This window comes from Akebia trifoliata, chromosome 2 (assembly GCF_017979445.1).
Source record: "Akebia trifoliata isolate Shusen 1 chromosome 2, ASM1797944v1, whole genome shotgun sequence".
Lineage (NCBI taxonomy): Eukaryota > Viridiplantae > Streptophyta > Magnoliopsida > Ranunculales > Lardizabalaceae > Akebia > Akebia trifoliata.
The window spans coordinates 3452564-3474381 of NC_141376.1; the positions used below are offsets into that span (position 1 = coordinate 3452564).

The following is a 21818-nucleotide window of genomic DNA, read 5'->3' on the forward strand; positions in this document are numbered from 1 at the left end:
TGAATCTGGTGGTAGTAGGGAGTGTGGGACTTACTTGCATTGTGATTATTGATTACTTATTAGGACTTTGACCCATCTAAGAGAAGAGCTTTGGATGTAGGAATGGGCAAATTAGACAAGGTCAAAACAGCCTCCAATTCCCTCTCTATCTCAAAATAGCTGTTGTAAAGGTGATTTCTTGTTATCTCTTACAACTCAATTCGCTCTGATCATCTTGCGACTCTTGCTCCCTCTGATCAGCGATGGTGATACCGGTGTGGTACCTGTTAAAAAATTCTCTGATGATAAAGTTAGTTCCTTAATTAATCAGTAATGGACTTTTTGTTCTTTCTAACCCCTCACTTCTGGGCCTCTTCCTCTATTTATAGTTTTTTTTGAAAAATCTAATTGAATAAGGAATCTCTTTGAGATTTTGATATTTAAGCATCTTCAACAAGGATCCTTTGCCTTTAGGAGAAGATACTGAGAAGGAAAAGATTCTCTCGAGTTCTGTCATCTATTTCCTTGATTCCTGGGATTTTTCTTGAAATCATGGGATCCGAATTGATTCTAAGACCACTTAGAAGTTTACCCTGCTTGATTTATATATTGACATTCGAGTTTTGTCCTGCAAACAAGTTGGACGTCTTGACTACCATTTAAAAAAAGTCAATAAGTTTTGATTTCCTACTAATTTGATATTTAAATACGTGTAGGATTCAGATGGCTTACCAAATTAACCCTCTACAATTCCAAAATTAGATAAATATGCCTCTTTTCTAAGGTTCGCGGGGAAGGGAACTTCTAAAGAAACTTTCAAGCCAGGATTAGAGGGGTTATTGGATTTATTTATTTGTCGAGTCAAAACACTTCTGATTGATGTGACACGTCGTGTTATGTAGATGATTTTTTTTTTATAAGAACTGTCTCTCAAAAATGTGCTTATACACAAAAAGGTACTGAGGCAGGTACAATGATATGATTTTTATTATTTATGAAATAGACTTTCTGCCAATTTTGACCAAGAAGTCCAAGTTCGTTGGATTCTTTTCTAAAACTCTCGGATCATCGTCAGCACTCCATCAAATATACGATTGAGATGGCACAGAGATTAATTAGGTTTTCTGAAAATCCATTTTTCATGGAATCCCTAAGAGGATCCTCCTATCTTAGCCTTTTATTTGATGGAAAGCCCCAAAGGTCCTTGGGTTTTTTTTTTTTTTTTCTTTTGGTTTATCTTCTGCTTTTGCAATTCTTCTCCCTTTTGTTTTTTAAGGCAAGGCTGGCAGCGTTGCCACATGCATTATAGTTACAGGATCAAAGAACATTGATAAAGATGTATTATTGGTTGTGAATTTTTTATTAAAATGTATTTTATAATATAGTTTGCATACTTTTTCCTGGTTTGAGAAGCAAGAAATCGGTGAAGGTCCTGTTCACATCTCAATGCATCATACGACTCAACAATTTTTTTTTTTTAACAAAGACATGTCTTGCACATAAACTTCTCACGATTAAAAAAAGACTACTGATATAATAAGACACTGACATTATACAGTCTTTACATGATTGGCATGGCAAGGACATAAAGTCGTAGATTTTTTCCTTGTGTATCCTGCATAAAAAGAACTATGATTCTGTGCATTTGTCACATTAACCACATACAGATCTCTTACCTTCATCAAGACTCAAGAAAAAATTATTAACCAACTCACATTAAATCATACGTGCTATATACACGGTTGAAGTGACAAAGACATAGAATCATAGATCTTTTTCTTCAGGATACATAAGAAAAAAGATCTATGATTCTGTGCCCTAGTCACATCATCCGCATACAAATCATGTATGATGTACAACATTCATTCATCATTTTACTTCTTTAAACCTTATCATGTATTAATATTGTCCTAGTTGCAATTAGGAACGACCAAGGTATACTATTAAACTTTTAAAAATAATGATTTTATTTTCATTTAAAAAAATTATTTTTGTAATGTGAAATTAACATATTTTCACGTGAAATGCACGTGCACTTTACTATATTTTAAAAATGGGTAAATAACAGTAATTTCGACATCTCAGTCGCCCCGTTTCGGTAAAACACCTCGTTCGTCTTGGGCAAGCAACCGTACAAAGAGGAATGCGAAGTTTCAATTCAATTTTTTCAACTCACTTATAAAATCAACAAAAGCAAAGCTATTTTTAGTTTCTTCTTCGAAGAGACAAGCAACCCCAACCCCTTCTCTCTATATTTCCTCCGCAACCAATCAAACCAACCCGCGAAAAAGAAAACACCTTAAAAGGCTTTCAACCATCTCTCTGCACCAAATCTCCTCGTACGCACATTTGTGGATCTTTTCCTCTCTTTAAATCTCTCGAAGCGATAGCAGAAGAAGCCGATTTGAGAACGAGAGAAGAAAAAAAAACGAGATTGAGATTTGTAGATCTGTGAAAGGGTGTGAAGAGTTATCTTGCTTTGTTTTTTAGGGTTGAAGTGACGAATGGCCGTTGTGGCCTCTTGGAAGCGGGGGTTGCAGTATGGGACGAATACGGGGGTTTCATTGATCAAATTAAGAGGGTTTAGTTCTTCAACAGTTGATCGAGTTCCAATCGATGACTCATTGATTAGGTTGTTTGCTTCTCCGCAGTTGAATTCTCGAATTAACAAATTTGATTGCAGGCAGATATCTCAACTTGTCCAATCTAATGGAAGGCGAGCGTTTCTCGTTGATACATTAGCTCTGGTAACTAATCTTGATCATCTTACTTTTTAATATTTTTTTTTTAATAGCCGAGAATTTCTAAGAAACGATTAGAAGAAAGCAATGTAAGTTTAGGGTTGAAGATGTAATTTGATGTGTTGGAGTCATGTAATTGTGCAAATGAAGTGTTTATTTGAATGTCCAGGTTAGAAAATTGGAAGCACAGGGCGTTCCCACAAAACAAGCGGAGGCGATAACTGCTGCTATAACCGAAGTCTTGAACGATAGCTTAGAAAATGTTGCTCAGTCCTTTGTTTCAAAGGGAGAAATGCAGAAGGTATGGTTTCATTTTTGTCCAATTTTAATTAGCATTACGTTCATCAATATGTTTCTCACATAATCATTTCTAAAGAGACAATCTTATTGCTCATTGCTCTGGAAGTGAAATCCTTTGATGATTACAAATGCTATATAAATTCTTATTCTGTAAACTTCCTTGTGTGTATAGTCTGAGATGATTCAGGAATCCAGTTTGTCCAAGTTTAAATCAGAAGTGCAGAGCTCCCAGGTACTAACTTCAATTTTTTTTTATATATTTATTTATTATAAGCTTGTAATTTGTTTTCCTGCTAGGTGAATCAAATGTTGATTATGATTTCATGGGTTTTAATCGTGTTTGAAACGTTCAAATGGCATTATATGTATACAAAATTCATCAATTACAAGTTTCTTGAATGTATGTCATATCCCATTTTGATAAGGTTTGTTAAAGAAGGAATATCAGCGTGCACACATTTTGATCACAAAGAATTTACAATTCATGAAACTAGATCACCAAAACAGGTCTCCTAAACTAGAAGGACAAATAGACTGATAGAGAAGTAGGTAAGGGATGGACTCCAAAATACAAGACATACTTGTTCATACAATTTAATATATGTACTTGGATTGTTTAACTGATTTCTGAAAATGAATCCAAATTGTAATCGACCTACAACTAGTTCGTTGGATTAAGTGTGCCCTTTAGCAACCAATCGACCATTAAATTGATCAACCGTAACTCTGGATTATATTTCGTCCACACCAATTTGCAACCAATTGGCTTGTTCTTATGAGAATGTGTCATTGGATCCTATGTGATTCATGTGAAAGGATGAGATCTCATCCTTCATTATTGCTCTCCAATCAATGTTAGATATAGTTTCTTGATAGGACTTAGGAATAGAGCATGAAGAGATGAATAAAGAAAATGTAAGGAAACTTTATTGCATGCTAGTGGAAGATTTATGGCTCTTGAGTAGCTTGGAATACTCATTGCAGGAGAATACAATATACTTTCTTGAAGTGCCAATAGAAGGTTACCGAATGCAAATGTCAAAAGGTTTCGGATCCTAATGATCCTATGTAGCATATACGTGATTAGCCTATGTGAGCTTGCCATGAAAATCACAACATTTATAAACTGTGTCTTGTCAAACTACAATGTAAACTATTCCAATTTCCAAGGCCTTTACCTTATAACACCTAGTTTGTAACCTCAGCCGTGAGATGGACGACCTCCAAGTCTACAATGATTTATGTTACCTCTACCCGAGGATGATATGAAAGAAAATTGAGTACCAATATTTGTTATGATACTCCTTCAAATGGAAACACATCTGCAAACAAGTATAAACCTCAACAATTTATGGAATACCATGTCCTCCTAATGTATGAGCTCTAATTGGCTCATAATGTGGGTATCGTCACGTAATAATTCCTCTTAATTAGATGAATCTTCTAAGTGCTTATTTGCGGAAAGATATGTCATTTTTCAATTATCTGTTAAGAAAACCCTTGTAATGTTGGCCGTTGTAAATAATTCATCCTTTCAATTTGATAATGATTATTTTTCCACCCACTGTATAATTAGTGACAACGTTAGAACTTTTGTTTTCATTTTATCAATGAAAATATTCAGATTTTCATATTTTTTCTCATATATATGGAAAAAAAAGGCAATCATTTACATGTATGATGAGGAATATAGTACACGGTCACTTTTTGAGAACCTTAAACACCATACATTAATCGTTTCTTGAATTTCAGCACTACTCTGTTAGTAACTTAACTGATCACATCAAATTCTCTTGTTATTTTTTCAAGAAGGGGAACGGTACACTAGGAATGGTCGCACACTTCCATATCTTCTTCATAGATTTCGAAATCCCAATAGAGTAAGAAAGAAATCCCAATATCAGATTAGGATTTTTTTGATTCAATGTCAAAGACAAGAGGATGAAAAGAAAAAGAATAAGAGGAAAAGAAAGGAAACCCCCCCCCCCCCCTAGCTGTATAGCTTTCATACCGTGTTGTAGTTCCATGATTTCTCAAAATGAAGAAGAATAAGAAGAGGACAATTTGGGTCGTTGCACATATATTGCACCCGTCACCCATTTATATTTTGCAAATGGTGGGATTTTCAGCATCAGTTTTCCATGGGGAATGCATGTAAATGTTTTTATCCCTTTCATAGGGTACTTCTTTGTCCTTATTTTTGTTTACATATATATATTATTGTGCTTATCCAACTCATATATTTGTTTCCTACATTGCCTTCTTTTTTAGAACCATTCCTTCATCCATTCAACTTCTTGATCATAGTAATCAAATTCAGATTCAGTTATTATTCAGTGGGTGGCCAGTTTGATTAATTTTGATAAATTAAAAAAAAAAACTGAAGAAAAAATTCAGGGAAATTTCGGAGACTATAAAAATGATATTTTTCAGTTTATTTTAAAACACGTGCATTTTTTTTATAAACTACAAATTAAACCTAGACTAAAGAATGTATTGTGATAATAAAAACAATGTTTCTATTGATGAACCTTAAGGTATTGATTGTAAAATTAGAAGTTTAAGTATATGATTGTTCGAATGGTTCATCTCAATGATTTGAATCGTTGACGATTTCTATTTGCACATTTTATGGGGTGAGGAGGAACGAAGAAAGAAAAGGTGAGAAGGGCATTAAGAAAGAAAATTTTGTATGGGGGTGAGGGGGCATTAAGGAAAAAAAATTATGGGGTGAGAGGACGTTAAAAAAGAGATTTTTAATGTTGTTAATAGAACGTCCAAAACTCAGGTTGTATTTACAAAGAAGTCCATGTCATAGGGTTATTAAGTAAAATCTATTTTATTTCTTACATGAGGAGATGATAACTTTTGGAAGCTGAACCGCATTTTTAAATTAATCGGCGAATCACTGATTTAATTAGAGATTCAATGATTTATGTAATTAATTGTTGATTAACACTTAAGCCTTCAGATTTTACCAAATTTAGCTGAAAATTCAACGAATTTTGTGACTATGTTCTAGATGATATTGAATTTTTTTCATATCCTTCATGGTGGCAGATGCCATGCATTGTGTCACCCCTTAATATTTGTCAAAGGCCAATGTTAAAGGTGCCCAACAATTTAGCTTGGCTGGGGGCCCACATATTGTTGAAAAATCGAATTTCTTTGCTTTAGTGGGGCCTGATTTGGGTGCCCACACGTTTTTTCAAAAAATTGGTTAGTGTTGACTGGACTATGTTGACACTGCCTAAAAATACTTTCTAATCTCATGTCGATAGGACCCTGTCAACATAGGATGTTTTTTTTCTTTATAAAAAAAATGCTAGTGTCAACAAGGTCTTGTTGACATAGCCTTAATGGTGTCGGCAGGATCCTGTTGACATTGCCTAAAAAAACTTGGTGCCCATGTGATTGAGGGTGCCTCTACTAAACTAAATAAGTCAGAAATAAAATGTGGGTGCCCCTCTGAAAATGGGTTCCCCGACTAAATATATGGGTGCGCCCTTAACACTAGCCTATGTCAAATGCTAGTGAGTTTAAGCATCAGTTTCCCATTTGAAATATCTGTGAATGAATTTATCCCTTGTGGAGGATCCATATTTGTAGATAGCTTTGGTGTTTTTCTTGTGCTTATTGAACACAAATTCGTTTCATGTTTCGCATATTGTTCTAATACCCTTCATGCATCATTCAACTTCTTTATAATATTGATTTCTCCATATTCTTCATGGGGATAGTTACTATGATCAATAGATTTAAGGATCCTAAGATAAATAAGACTTGGGGAAATATTGGATTATGCATAAACTAATTATTCTTTCTATGTCAAATTCACCATTTTGTGTAAGAACCTGCATATTTGTAATATGAAAAAAAAAAACAAAATATCTTTCTTTGGGGACAAATAATCAAGCATTATTTCACAAATCCCCAGAAAATGAGTATTAAAGACTTTACACTTGCTACTTTTATACAGAAATTTTTATGGGCTTCCCTGTTGGAAGTTCCCATGTTGATTCAGCCTTGCTTTTCTTTCAATTGCCCTTATGGGTATGGAGTCTACCTACATTGAGAAACAAAAGAAGGTTTTTTAACTCTATTGTGTCAGCAAAAGACGTTCCCAATGGGACCAAGTATTTTCTCTTTAACTTTAAAAAGAAGAATTTTGTTTGTCATTATTGGCTATTTATTCATCTTATATTAAGTTGGTTGCATTTTGTTTTTGTGCTTTGATTCCAAGGATACTGGCTAATCTATTACGTCGGCAAGATATGCATGAGACCTTAAAGTCTTATGGATGTTTTGTACATCAGTGCACATCTAATTTTTAGAAGTCTGGCTGTCACAAGAACTTGTCAACAGCTGTAACTCCATAAATCACTATAAACAAAGTTTGTCTCTTGCGACTCATTGGCGCCATGTGGAATCCTGAATCAAGGAGCCACTGATGCACCTAGTGGTGATTTTGTATAGTTTTTTATCACTAGGCTAGGGATTTAAGGATCTTGCAGATCCTGTCTGTTATCTCTTTTCCTGGTGAGACCTAAAGCTCATCTGGTCATAGGTTCTCTACAGGGAATTTCAATATGTTAGGCATACTTGGCTCAGCCCCATTAGTTGCAAGTATCCCTCTTTATATCAAGTAGTCATGCTATGCCTGGAAGAGATACCTATGATAAATAAATCTTAATTTGTTTGTCCATAGATATAGATAAGAGTTGTACTGGTTGAAGTATGGCCTTCTTGTTTAATTTGTGTGCCCTTACTTGAAATAAAGATTGGGCATTGGATTCTAGTGAGTATTGGGCAGTTTGGGCCTTAAGAACTAATGTATTTCACTCATTTCTTTGTGTATTGTCCTATACTTGCCAAGTGTAAAATCATTGGTTTTTTCTTTGAACAGTATATGTTTGGCCATGGATGCATTGACCTTACAGATGCAGAAGCAGATTTATTTTCTAAGTGTCTCCTGGAGTATCATGATTCTCTGAAGCTTTTCCTACTATAGTTAACAATGTAATTTTGATTCAGGAGCACCATTTTTCTCTATTGCAACGTGAGACTGAAAAACTTAAAAGTGATATAGAGAAGATGCGCAGTGAATTGAGGTCTGTTTGGACTCAAAAAGGTTTATGATGCTACTGCATACAAGTTGTGACGTGGTTTTGAAAGCATTTACACTTCGAATATGTGATTTTTTGACACAGGTATGAGATTGACAAAGTCACTGCTGGACAACGTTTGGATCTGAACCTTGAAAGAGGGTAAGGAAAATAGAAATCCATAATTTTCTTGCTTATTGCAACTTGAAAGTTGGTCTTTCTGTTCTATGCTTGTTCAAATGATTCACTTTCTATGCACGCATTTCTGTTAATCGATGAGTACAGACGCATACGGGATGAGCTAGCGAATCAGAATGCAGAAACTACCAACCTCACTAACAAGCTTGATCGGGTGAGCTTTTTGAATTTACATTTGTGAAATGGTCGAGTTATAATTGGGTTTTATGACATTAAATATGATCTTATGGATTTTTAATTTTTTTTTTTTCTGTAGGAAATTCATGGTTTGAGGGCCCAATTGGAAGCAGCAAAGTATGATGTGATAAAATATTGCATAGGTACTCTTGTCTCCATCTCCGCTGTTGGTCTCGCCATAATCCGCATTGTGATGTAAGGACCTCTTGCAATCAAAAAGTGATACACAAAAAGAAATTTTAATATGTTCATTTTTTTTCTGGAGGATATTGGACACAAAAAATTTAGAAGATTCAATGGCAGTGTCTATTGGACATGGTCGCTTAGGGATGCATTTCAATAGATCTGACTTCTGACCAATTGACTTTTATTTGATGGCAATTTTTGTGAACTAAGTTTGTACCATGATTGTTGTTGTCCAGTAATCAGTTCATCATCATCAATGAATGAACCCATGAATTTGATGTTGGCTAAGCCAATCCTGTTTCTCCATTGGATTGAACTTGTTATTCAATTTTTTAAATAATTTTATTGAATAAAAGTAAATTTTTGATTGCTTAGAAGCTCACCTTTCGGATTGGATTGAATACTAAACCACCTCCATTGAAGCCTCTTTGGTGTTGGCCAGACGAATTTTGTTCCTCCATTCATCCAACTTTTATTTATTTATTTATATATTGAAAGTGAACTAATAATACCTACTTCCAATATAATAACCCTCCATGATCTTTTCGGTCTTGCTTTTGTTCTTTTAGGTCCTTCAACTTGAATATTTATTTTCTATTTGGAGTCGTATGCCACCTGAATGGTTGAACATCTATTCGACAAATCTGACAAATTTTCAATCCAAATATAAATTAAAAATATATCTTTTATATTCCAGTGCCAAAAGTTCAATTGATGCAAGTCCAGTGATTGATTAAAGAAACTTTTAAAATATTGAGAACTCTCTGTTCTGTTCGGGAGAGGTTCTATGTATATTTATAATGTTGTTACAAAGAATTCTATTTTATCTACAATTGTAAGAGATTAGCTTTAAATAGGAGAGCTGATACGTAGAGATGTAGATACGCAGAAATCAAGTAGTGGTGTACACTGTTGGTTGAACTAGAGCCGTGTGATCCTTAAGTGAATCTGGAGAATTGTTGATATTGATCGATTCAAGAAACAACCAAAACTAGATTCTGAAGAAAGAGTCTGACTATACCTCTTTAATGAATAGAGAGACAACGTTAGCGTTATAACCAAACATCCCTTTTAATGAAACGGTTAAATCCCATGAGTGATTAGTGTTTGTTTTATTGTTCTCCAACACTTACGTTACATTAGCAATATTATGTGGGACATCCAAGTGTTGCTTTATCCGCCCAAATATTTGGACTTAGAGAGGGTGGTGGCCTGCTAGGGCTGTGCAAGTTGCACCAACTAGACAATCCAATCCAATCCAATCCGTCCGATTGATTCATTCTTTAAAAATAAAAGTTTGGATAGTGTGCCAATACCCACATAATTGACCATCATCATTGATTGTGAGGAGGCAAAACGGATGAGCAGTCAACACCTCTTTTTTTCTTGCCATCTGGCATATTCTTTAGGGTCTTTGCCTTATCTTTGGTGGTCCTACATGTAATCAATCATTTTGATTGGTGGTGTGGGTTACAAAATCTGCTGGTCTTCTATCTCCCTGAACTCTTTCTGTGGGTGATGCTCAACTTTTGTTATTAACTCTTGAGAATCTTGCAAGATTTTTTTTTTCTTTTTTGAGTTTCCATTTGTGTATTGGCTACTAATAGGATTTCAAATTTATTATTTGTATCTCATAGTATCCTACTTATATCAAGTCAATAATTGAAATTTCACGTATAATTTTTTTCACATATTAATCACGTGTCAGTAAGGCATGCGTTTATTAAGGAATTGTGTCGCTACTGAATTCACACAATTATATGGTCCTAGAATATGTAATTTTGTGTCATGGATATATTATTTTTCGGAAGCTTCTCTGTTAAAATAGCTTACAGAATGCGGTAATGGTAAAATTCTAATTGATCATGGGGATGGGGAGCAAACCAACGGCTGGGTCATAAAATCAATGATGAAATATATATATATTATATAAAATGGGGCGAGTGTAGCAATTAGGAATTTGGGTCCACCAAACATGGAGTCAAAAATGGTCATAGACCAGTAGGCCCAAATGGCATGACAAGTGGGAGGACAAAATTGGTGGCTTTGGGATAACGATACTCTTTCTAACACGAGGAGTAGAGGATCCGCATTGGCATTGGTGGGGGTGGGCATTTCAATGATGGACAGAAGTTGTAAAGCTAAGCTTTCTTTCTATTTTAAGTGGAATTCACCCAAGGATCTCCACCCTCTCTCTCTCTCTCTCTTACTCTCTCTTAATGCTTTTAAATATCTTAATCACCATCACAAGCTCTTCTCCTTTTAGAGAGAGAGAGAGAGAGAGGGAAAATCTCCAAATGCTACCATCTCTTCGTCTCTTGGTGGGTGAGAAATGCGAATACTACAAGAACCCAACAACGGTAACAAAATCATCAAAAACTAAACAACAAAAGCAACCTCATCATATAAACAACCACCTGCCTAGCCCCCCATGATAAGTCTCAGTATTGTCCACCAGCAAGATGGATAGACAAGTCAAACGCATCGGACAAGATTTAAAATTCTGCTTCATTTTTCTCAATGTTGAACGAGCGACTCAAATGTATCATAAAACTCGTCTGAGTCATTCAAGGACAAGACTTCAAAACGAGTTTTAAAACCATGCCTTAGCCACATAGAACATTCTTTCGAGACCCTTAAACTTTGGCCCATTACGTATACATTACTTAAAAATTAGTGAACCATTTTTTGTAATCCATTTTATTAAGAATCTCTAAGAAATTATTCTGCAAAGTTCTTAGTCAATGTATTGTGATCAACGGATTAGACTTCTTGTATACTTTAAGTGTCCCACGAGAGTCCCGATCTAATCTTAAGTTCATACTTTAAATAGGTAGCGAACCATGTCTTAAAGGCACCTATTATATGCTTTGAATTCACCATCTGTTACTACATTATTTTCATCGTTGGATTTTCAAATTCTTATTTTTTCTCAGAAGAAATCATTAGTCCCCTAGTTGGGCCAAACCTCAGTGGACCAAAATGAATTTCCACATGAAACAATTTTTTTTTTATCAGATCAATCTTTCAATCATCCATCCATCTCTTTTTTATAGCCTTTTTCTTTCACTAGGTATCAATTTCATCCTTTAATTAGTAAACAGAACTACACTATTTTTCACTCTCCTTTACTAACCATCTTTATAGCTAAATGAGATTGATCAGTCATCACCCAGTATTAGAATTTTTCTAGGGATACAAATTCCTTCAATTACCCCAACAACTCTAAATGCCACGTGGCATAACCTCTCCTCCCTCGTTTGATCCAAATAACAAATGATCAAGTTGAAAATCAATATATTTTCGACATGGAAGAGGAACAAATAAAATAAAATAAATAATTTTTATATGCCACGTGGAAACAGCTCAGTGGAGTCAATGGAAATGAAAATTATAACAGGTGGCAAGTTAGGATGTGGGACCCACATGCATTTATGAATTTATTTTTGTTTAGGTTTTGGGTTGGTTTGATTTTGGTGGAAAGTAGTTTAAACTTTGAAACCAAATGTGAAGAGTGAATAGGAACCAGCACTCATCATCACATCACGTGATACTCCCCCCCCCTCTCTCTCTCTCTCTTATAATTCTTTGGCCATAAACCAAACTAAATTGCGGAAAATCTTCGAAACTGTGGACCGGAGAACAGAAACAAAAGCGAAAAAGAAAAAAAAAATTAAATAAAAAAAGCTGTTTTCTTCTCTCATTAAAACAAACAGTCAGGAATCTTTTCTCTCTAAAACTCTCTTCTTTTAACACTGCAAATAAATGGATTAAAAACCCTAACTAACGCTACATAAAAACCTCCCTAAGATCCGTTACAGCCCTACAAACCTAATACCCACCATTAAAATGTACATTCGAACCGGACCCGGTTCAAACTCGGTTTAACCATCACCGGTTCTCTTTTCATTCTATTCTTCTATTTTCTAACCAAATTTCAAAAGCTTTGAACCGCTGGTTCCAATCCATATTCCAACTGAACCGTCTCTTTCTTCCGACGCATCTCCAGCACTTTTCGGTGATTGTTGGAATGAACTTCGCTTAAGAAAGTCGGACTACAAGCCGGTCGGTACTCGGGTAAGAGCCGACCGGATTTATAGCGAACTCCACATGCGTTACAAAGGGTTTTGGCTCCCAAGGGTCCGGTTCTCCACTGTGGGGTCTTCTGAACACCGCAATGGCTACACCTACGTTGTGGCTGGGTCGAACCGGTTTCCAAAACCGGTTTTTTCTTCTGCTTCTTTGGTGGTTTCCCGAAATGGTTTAATAATTCCACGTTTTGTCTGGTACTGAAACTGAACCGAGACGAAGGTGAAGATATCGAAGATGAAGACGACGAAGACGAAGATGAAGATTCCGTAAACGAAAGAGACCCAAGAGACCAAACTCGCCCACCTGTTCTTGAACGTTTGCTTCTAGCCTTTGATGGAACCGAGTTAAGAAAACCGATGGTTCTAATCATAGGTGTTGAGACCATGTCCGGTTCAGACCGGTTCTGTTTTGGTGTTTGGGTTTTCTCTGGTTGGGGTCCCTCCAAATATTGTAGAGAGAAATCTGAGAAGGAATCGTCCACAAAATGAGATAACCATTCAAGATTCTCCAAATCATCCGCCTGAAAAATCAGTTTTTTTCTCAAAATTTAGTTTAAAAAAATTAATAATTTTCCAAACAAAAAAAAAACGGATTTTTATCAAAGAAACCGCTTACAGGAACGCTGAGTTCGCTCTCTGGAAGAGACGCAAAATCATCTTTAACAGAGAAGTTGGAGTTCTGACATTGAGAAGAAACAGAGAAAAACCCCTTCTCTTCCTCACCTTCTTCTTCTTCTTCTTCAACATCATCATTAGAGAAATCAAGAAGACCATCAACAAAAAAATCATCTCCAGAGACACTATTTGCTCCATTTCCAGTCCATAAATCCTCACAGAAAGATTGTTGGCTTGATTTCGAAGTCATTTCTGGCAAAAAACAAGTTTTCAAAGCTTTCTCTTCAACCAACTCCATGTTTTCTTTGGGTTTTAACTGAAATGAAAGAGAAGAGAAGGATTGAAAGATATGAGAAGGAAAAAGAGGAGATGAAGAGGAAGAAATGGAGGAGAATTGAATGAGGTCTGAAAGCGTCCGTGGGCGAAACAAGTGCCCCTGTTTGTGGTTTATCTTCCTTTATTTACTTTTTCTCTCTCTCATATATATTGAATTATTAATAAATAAATATTAAAATGTTTTTATCTGGAAAAGATAACGCCAGACATTTTATTTTTTTAATTAATATGATAGGTATAACCACTCTTTGAAAACTACTGGCGCGTAAGTTCGATTTTGGGTATCTAATGTATTTAGAATCGGAATCTAATCTATCGGTTGTAACGCTTGTACTATTTTTTAAATTTTTTTGTTTTAATTCTGACATTAGAAACAGATAAATCCGGGATTGGACATAATATTTCTTTAGTTTTAAAATATAACGTAATTTTATTTTTTTTAAAGAATCAAAATAAAAAACATTAAACCATATTGATTGTTGATTTTTCTTCACATGTAACAAAAAAAACTGTCTTGAGAAAATGTAATTTTAATAATATAGGTAATTTTTTTTAATTTGGGGATAATAATAATAATAAATTACATCATTATATATCAAATAAACTCCCAATTACAAATATATTAGGGAACGGATCTTTTGTCATACTTTTTTCCCTAAAGTTATTTGTAGTGATTTTTCTATAATTTTGATGGGGTTATTTTGAAAATCAAGAAGAATCAAATCCTCTAATTTTTTTAAGTATAGATCAGATTTGAAAATTAAAAAAAATAACATAATTTTTTTTTAAGACATCAAAGATTTTGAAAATGAGCAATCACTGAACTACTACATTTGTAAGGTTTTGAATTTAATGTTCTAATTACGTGAAATATTTCAATTGTCCAAAATCAATGTTGAAAATTTACAAAAATAAAGTATTGATAAGTGGAGGTAGTGAGATCAATTGGTAGCAACATTAGTAACACACTAGCAAAGTGAATATATTTACAATTATTTCATGTAGAAAAAGAGAGGTAATGGTGTTAGGTCAAGAATTGATTTTGCGTGAGTTCCATTATAGATACGTTTACATGTGATGTTGCTAGGGTCTTCAAGATCCTAAAAAGTATTTTAAACTATGCACCCATTCATTCCTCTTCGACTCTTCCAATACTATTAATTGATTCAATAATCGATTATATTGATTTGAAAATCAATACGGGTGAAATGGATGCAAACACGTTTCTTTAATAATAGAAGACATGAGTCTAAACCAAGTGGAATGGAGGAATGACTTATCCGATGATGATCTATTATCAAATACCTAATTAAACCACTAATAAGAAGGATAATTTATTTATTTTTATATAATATATTTAAATTTTATCAACTATATGTTTATGTAAAATAACTATATTTTTTGAAAAATGCAGAAGAAACATCAAAATTGACATTGTTGAAGACATTGCTGACATGGATGTGTCCATAAAATCATAGATACATTTCATCGAGATGCGAGTGAGAATCATCTATGGTTCAGTGCACAACAATGTCAACGATGTCAATTTTAATGTTACTCAGGACCCAACTCATATTTTATTTTATTTTTGTATTATTTTTAATTTTCAGAGTCCAAGTGCGAAGGAGCGTTGGACCGCATTCTAAGTTCACAAGATTTTGAATCCCAAATCCACCAAAAACCAACCAAAACGGACTTTCCCACGAAACCCACCACCTTTCTGTTATCTTCTTTTTATCTTTATAAAATACTATACCCTCCCTTTTTAAACTTATTTACATATATACCCTCCAAAACTCGCCTGCTTTTTCTTGGAGATTTGTCCACTCTGTTCAGTCGCCGCTCTTTTTGGTTGTTTTCCCCGCTCGTTTATTTTTTCTAATTTTATTATTTATTATTATAAAGATCTAAAGTTTTAGACAGAAATTCTTTTTCTTTTGTTCTAAAAAGTTGACCGCATACTGTCGTTACGATCAGCAGTTTTTAAATAAATAAAAATTAAAAAAAAAACTTTCACCTATCAGACGCTTAAGATCTTACTTTCAAGATTATTATGTGGGGCCCAGTAGTCAGAATTTCTGTAAGTCTTTAACGTCCTTTATGTAGGTACGAATTTGCTGTGTGTACGAATATAAATCTTGATGCTAACACCTGTTATGTCATGTGATATACTTTATAAGTCCACTAGCCATACAGAGATCTTTCAGTGGATCTATATATATATATAAATAAATATTCAAGTTGGTAAGAGATTTTTACTTACTTGATTTGATCAATTATTTGTTCCTTAGATGTAAAGTTAGATTCTTTTTCTAATAATAAAAATAAATATAAATCAAATCCCTAATGACGTGTCAACATGTGCGCGTTTCCCGTTGGTTTTCTTATGGACAGCAGAGTTCACATCAAACTCGTTTCTAGTGTAACATTGTGTCCTATAATATTTGCTACTTTGCCGTACTAAAGATTAGTTGAGGATATTTTCCATAGTTCGATTTTCCTCGAGATATCTCTAAAGAATAACGAGGACTATCAGCGGCTTAGGATTTGAAAGGGCGTCATACACGAGGCAAATAGCGACACAGTTTCAAACGAAGACAGCAACAATGATGAACAAAGGTCCGCGACATGACATGGTCTGGAAACAAGAGGGAAGAGACGAAAGGCATACGGTCTCTGGGCCAGCTTTTGTCCACAAGTAGCGCAATAGAAATGATTTCTTCGCCAAGGGTAAAAATGACTTTTTCTGAAAACTTAGATATACATAATATTTTTCAAGTTGATAACATGTCTTCTTTAATATCCTATCAAAAATGACTTAAAACCTTCAACCTTAACTGTAAAATCTCTTGACTTTCTTTTTCATATAATTTTTTTACTCTTCTCTTCAATTTTAAGATTTTATTTACTTTCAATTAAGGACAAGATAAAATATTAGGAGAATCAGATTATAAAATTTTGGATAAAAAATTTATGAATTCTTATAAAAAAAATTTGAAAGAGGTAAATTAATTGAAAATGAGATTGAATAAATTAATGAGATCTGGAAGATGATTGATCTCGTGAAATAAAGAAAAAAAAATTAAGAATTTTTAACTAAAATATGAGCAATATTCACTTATTGGGACATTTCCACACTTATCTAATGTGTGTGATGCGCGGGCGATGCACATGCCTAAGGGATGGTCCCATATGCATTGGTTCTGATTCTAGTTCATCTGATCCCCTACTCAAATGTAAATATGGACACCTCATTACAAAAATAAAATTAAAAAAAGAAAAGATAATGATGATATTTTGAGCATTTTTTTATTAATCAATAAGAGAAGACTGTGGTGAGGGGGGGAATGTAATGAGTTTGAAAATACAGGGGTATCTCAAACATTCACAAAAATAAGGAGGGCATGTAAACTACTTCAAATTGGCTTAAACCGGACCGGTAATTAATATATAAGAAAAGTAGGTGTGGGGAGAAATTTGAAAAGAGAGAATACATTTACTTAAATACGACGGTTTTACTGGGTAAACGTACGACCGCCGGCTTAAGTCCACTTTGGCAACCCATGCCATTTTTAAGGTACACGTGTGATATTCTTATTTGTTAAGATACGTGGCAATTCATAGATTCCCCAAACATCTCTCTCTTGTTGAAAACCAGTTTTTTCCTACCAAAAGCCTATTGTCGTCAATCTCTAGGGCTTAAATATTTTTACTCTCTTCCTCACCCTCAGGATGTAGATTAGGCAAAAATAAATTTCGCAAAATCAATATTCAGAAATAGTATTACTAGTCAATGAGATATTGATTTTAGATTATAAAATCAATTTTCAAAATATAATGTTATCAAAAGAGATTTTGGATTCTAGAAATCAATGTCAATAGTGACAGTCAATAATTAGAATCAAGTCTTATGATCCTAACTAAATGTCGTTTATGGCATTTAGGGTCTACATGATCTCAGAGAAAATATTTTATTGAGTAAAGTAATTTTTCATAAAATAGATTTTATTTTTAATTTTTTTGCATGCATTTGATTTTACCTAGGAAAATGTCTCAATAAGTTTTTTTTTTTTTTTTAACTTCAGAGAGTGGGGGATAATCATGATAGAATATAGTAGGATTTTCCCACACTTATGAGAAAATCATTTTCTTATAGGATGTTGAAGAATATTTTATACCAAGATGAGAAAATGATTTGCATATGTTCTAATAATTCTAAATTGTATTTTTTGAATAAAATGTTTTTCAACTTGTTCTTTTTCTCAATGAATCAGATTTAATTTTAATAATGAATTTTTTTTAATAAAGTTGTGGGAGTAGGGCATAAAAATGGGTCAAATTTTATTTAAAATCCAAGTAATCAGAATTTGAATTTTACGTGTTTGGACTCTAGGAGTAGACCCAAACAAAAAATGGTTGGATACGGGTTGACATCCCTTGATTTGAGTTGGATACGGATCCATCCCTTTGCCTTGATACAAATGATATATTGCTTTGCAAATTATATTTTAATATTTTTCAAAATATTTTTTTTTTACTAAATAATAACATGAATTATTATAAATAAAAGAATTATAATAATAAAATAAAATAATAGAGCAAGAAAATGTTAAATGGTAAAGAGTTATTTTACCCAATCGACCTGAATCAAATAGGTCAATGAGGTCGGGTCGAATCCGGATTTAGTGAAAGCAAAATGGTTTGGATATTGTTTTAACTAATAGGATTCGAGTTAGATTCAAATACAAATCCATATCCAAATAAAAAAATTCAGGTCTAAATATGGATATACTCAATTGGTCAAGACCAATTAATCATTATTGATCTTGATAATTCACTTTTAAATGTCGAGACCAATCACTGTAATCTCAACAGTTTGAATGTTGATCTCAATGATTCTTGTTCAATCATTGAGATTGATTTACGAATTTTTATCTCAAGTCTTTAACCATTGTAAAATGTTATCTTGACGATTCTAACAAATGTCAACGTCAAGAATTGTCCATCTCGACAATTTGAATAATCAATCTCAATAATTGAAATTGTGTGAGGGACCATTAAGAAACAAAAACCTTACCAAATAGACCTCCACGTTCCTGCGAAAAAAGAGAACCCTCCCGCAAGGTCTATAAAGTAATTTTCCCGTAGAGTTTCCATACCACTTCTTGACCTTGTCTATATAATTGATTGGGATTTGAGACTGAAAGGTGACCGAGATGAGACGCAAACCAAACAATAATTTAATGGAAATATCCTCAACTCTTCTTCCTCTTCTCTCCAATTGTTGGTTATTCAACATGTTCATCACTTACTTTTCCCAGTCTTCGTCACATTTAATGGACTCAAACAGTGTTCTAAAAATTGGACCGAACCAGTGGTCCAATCTGGCTTGATTGGGTTTTTTAATAAAGTCAGTTTGTACAGTGGTTCAGCTTTTATTTTATGAATGTTTTTCTATGAAAAAAAGAAAAACATATACAATTTTAATGCTTTTTTATAAATAAAAATTGGTCCAATAATATTTAGTCAAGGTCTAACCATGATATATGGTTTTAGAAAGTTATTATAGACTATGTTCTTGATAGTATATCATCAGCCCACTAATCTTCCATAGAAAATTTAGTATGTAAAATATTCTCACTGGTAATTTGATTGTGATTATAATCCAGAGTATTGGCAAAGGCTTTGCTATAAAATCTTATAGCTTTGATGTAGGAACATTGCCGCGTTTCAAAGAACAAAATGCTCCTTATGTATGGGTAAAAATTTGATTTGTTAGTCTGAATTAGAAGTTTAATGGACAACTTATAATTATGATTGAAATCTCTTGTGTAAAGGTTTTGGAAAGCCCTTTACTTCTTACATGACCATAATTTTGAGGATATTAAAAAAAAAAAAAACACAAAAGTCATGATAATCTAACACCCCCATCATAGAATTGTAGATCATTTGCCTCGGGATACATAGTATAAAGATGTTTGGTTCTGTATATCTCAAGGCAAATGACTAAAATTCTGTGATGAGGGCATAGTGGGGGCATATGTCAAAAGGGGGGAGTAAGGTATTTTAGTTGGAAAAATGCCCAATTTAATACAAATAATTTTCAACGCCAATCCTCTTGTTTGTTATATTTTAGTTGTCAAGATTTAACTCTATTGCCCTTGTGATTACATTTAGATTATCGAATCAATAGAAATTTTGATAGAATGATGGGATTACTTCAAATAAAAGTGTGTACCTTCGCAATTTTTTTTTTCTATATAATTTCTAAAAATCTATATTCATGTCATGCTTACCTTGTAATACATTAAAAAATCACAACACATGATTTTTCGAGGTTTTGTGGAAGCTCTTTCTACATGTGGTTGATAGTGTCACTATTCGATTAAACAATTTATAGACATGTTGTTTAGTTACATCGGCCTTGCTCATAATATGGAATTTACATATTTGCCATTTTGAGCCTCTTACTCAAAATATGTAATTTATCGAGACAATCCTAAGGATTGCGTGTCAGGACAATCATGGTTTTCAACTTATTAATTATGGGGTAATGGATTTAATTAGATTTTCTTGATATATAACAAGTCATTGTAGTTCTCGGATTCAGAAAATTTTCATATTCATGTCATGTTCCCATGAATAATATATCTAGATATGATAGAAAACACCCATACATCTAGGCTTTTGGTTCCTTAAGAGTAAAACAATCATCAACAAACAAAATATAAATTATTAGGTAGGTGGTACTTACCTGCCCTTTGGATAAGCTATGAAGGGTGAATAAATGTCAAGGCACAGAAGTTTGTGCCAACCGCTTGCCCACCTTAAAAAGGAAAAGTAATATACAATAATTTTATATATAAAAAATTGATTGATGGTGGCTTTTATTTATTTATTTATTTATTATTTTTTTTTGTGGTGTGGATGATCCTTGTAAAAATTCATGAAAATTAATGTTGTTAGAAAATTTACTAAGAAAAGATTTATAGTGAATAACCATTTCATCAGCCGAATATAATGAAATTCTCATTTCGGCAAACTTTTCATTTTAATTCTCAAAACGTGAATTTACAAGATTGCAAATTTTTCAAGAGACATGATCACGGGTTTAAAGTGAAAATTTCACTAGGTTTTTTCTCTCCTAAAGTGACTATCTTGTTGGTTAAATTTAGCGAACGTACGAGATAATCACTTGATATATTTTTTTTTATAACTTTGATGGATTGCACATACCAACCACCCTACACATGACAATAATTAAATATAATCAAACTAGTGGAAGGGCATATATGATTCAAAGTTGTGATCTGAGAAACATACTCAATCACCTTTACCATCTCAACTAGCTCCTGGTGGATAGTCATTTGATACCTGCGAGATTGTCACTTTGAACTTGTAAAACTATTATTTAAAAATCTCTGAAATTACCATCATTCACGCTGTGATAATTGAGATGAACAACGAGTCGAAAATGGTAATTTCATTAAAAGTTGATCACCCTTTGATAAATCTCTCTAAGATTTGTTTTGTACATTAAAAATTTGTTTATCTTTTCTTCTATTTTTGTAAAATATAATTATTGTACGAGGTAGAAAAATATGAGATTTTCCTCCTATTTTCTTAAAGAATGAAACGCAACCTAAAAATATCTAATTTATAATTTCTAGATAGGCAAAACGTTAGACCACCATTCACAAATCGAAATCAAACACCAAAATAAATAAAAGTAAAAAATATAATATCAAATCAAGTAGTCTTCGGATCCATAAAAAAAGTCCACGTGGGCTTCAATTGCGTGCGAAGTTGGATTTGAACAAGGTGAAGTCCAACGTAGACGATGGTCTGACTAATAAATAGTTCACGACCAACACGTGGCAGTAAGAGATAGAGTGCAAATACTAACGACCGCAACGATGCCAATCACGTGATTGACGGATGAGAAAGATTGGTGCAAAATGACACCGCTCATTTCGGTGCCATCACATGTAACGCGTTCTAATCCTTACACCCCTAACTGAACCAACTTTCGTAGGGTTCGGCTGGAAAGCATTTACTTTGCCTTTCCCTTCTTTGGGTCATTTACCATG

General features: G+C 33.6%; 2 protein-coding genes across 2 annotated transcripts; one reads left to right on the top strand and one right to left on the bottom strand.

Annotated features, from left to right (window-relative positions):
* The first annotated feature begins 2071 nt into the window (after window positions 1–2071).
* Window positions 2072–8979, top strand: LOC147408848 (protein FMP32, mitochondrial-like). The gene is made up of 7 exons (XM_086422745.1): window positions 2072–2726; window positions 2890–3021; window positions 3193–3252; window positions 8055–8131; window positions 8231–8287; window positions 8411–8477; window positions 8580–8979. The coding sequence occupies exons 1-7, from the start codon at window positions 2484–2486 to the stop codon at window positions 8697–8699; spliced, it is 756 nt and encodes a 251-aa protein (XP_086278871.1). The 5' UTR covers window positions 2072–2483; the 3' UTR covers window positions 8700–8979.
* A 3380-nt stretch (window positions 8980–12359) lies between these two features.
* LOC147408849 (GATA transcription factor 5-like) lies at window positions 12360–13849 on the bottom strand. The gene is made up of 2 exons (XM_086422785.1): window positions 13394–13849; window positions 12360–13298 (listed from the first exon to the last, which is right to left on the bottom strand). The coding sequence occupies exons 1-2, from the start codon at window positions 13688–13690 to the stop codon at window positions 12624–12626; spliced, it is 972 nt and encodes a 323-aa protein (XP_086278911.1). The 5' UTR covers window positions 13691–13849; the 3' UTR covers window positions 12360–12623.
* Between the last annotated feature and the right edge of the window lie 7969 nt (window positions 13850–21818).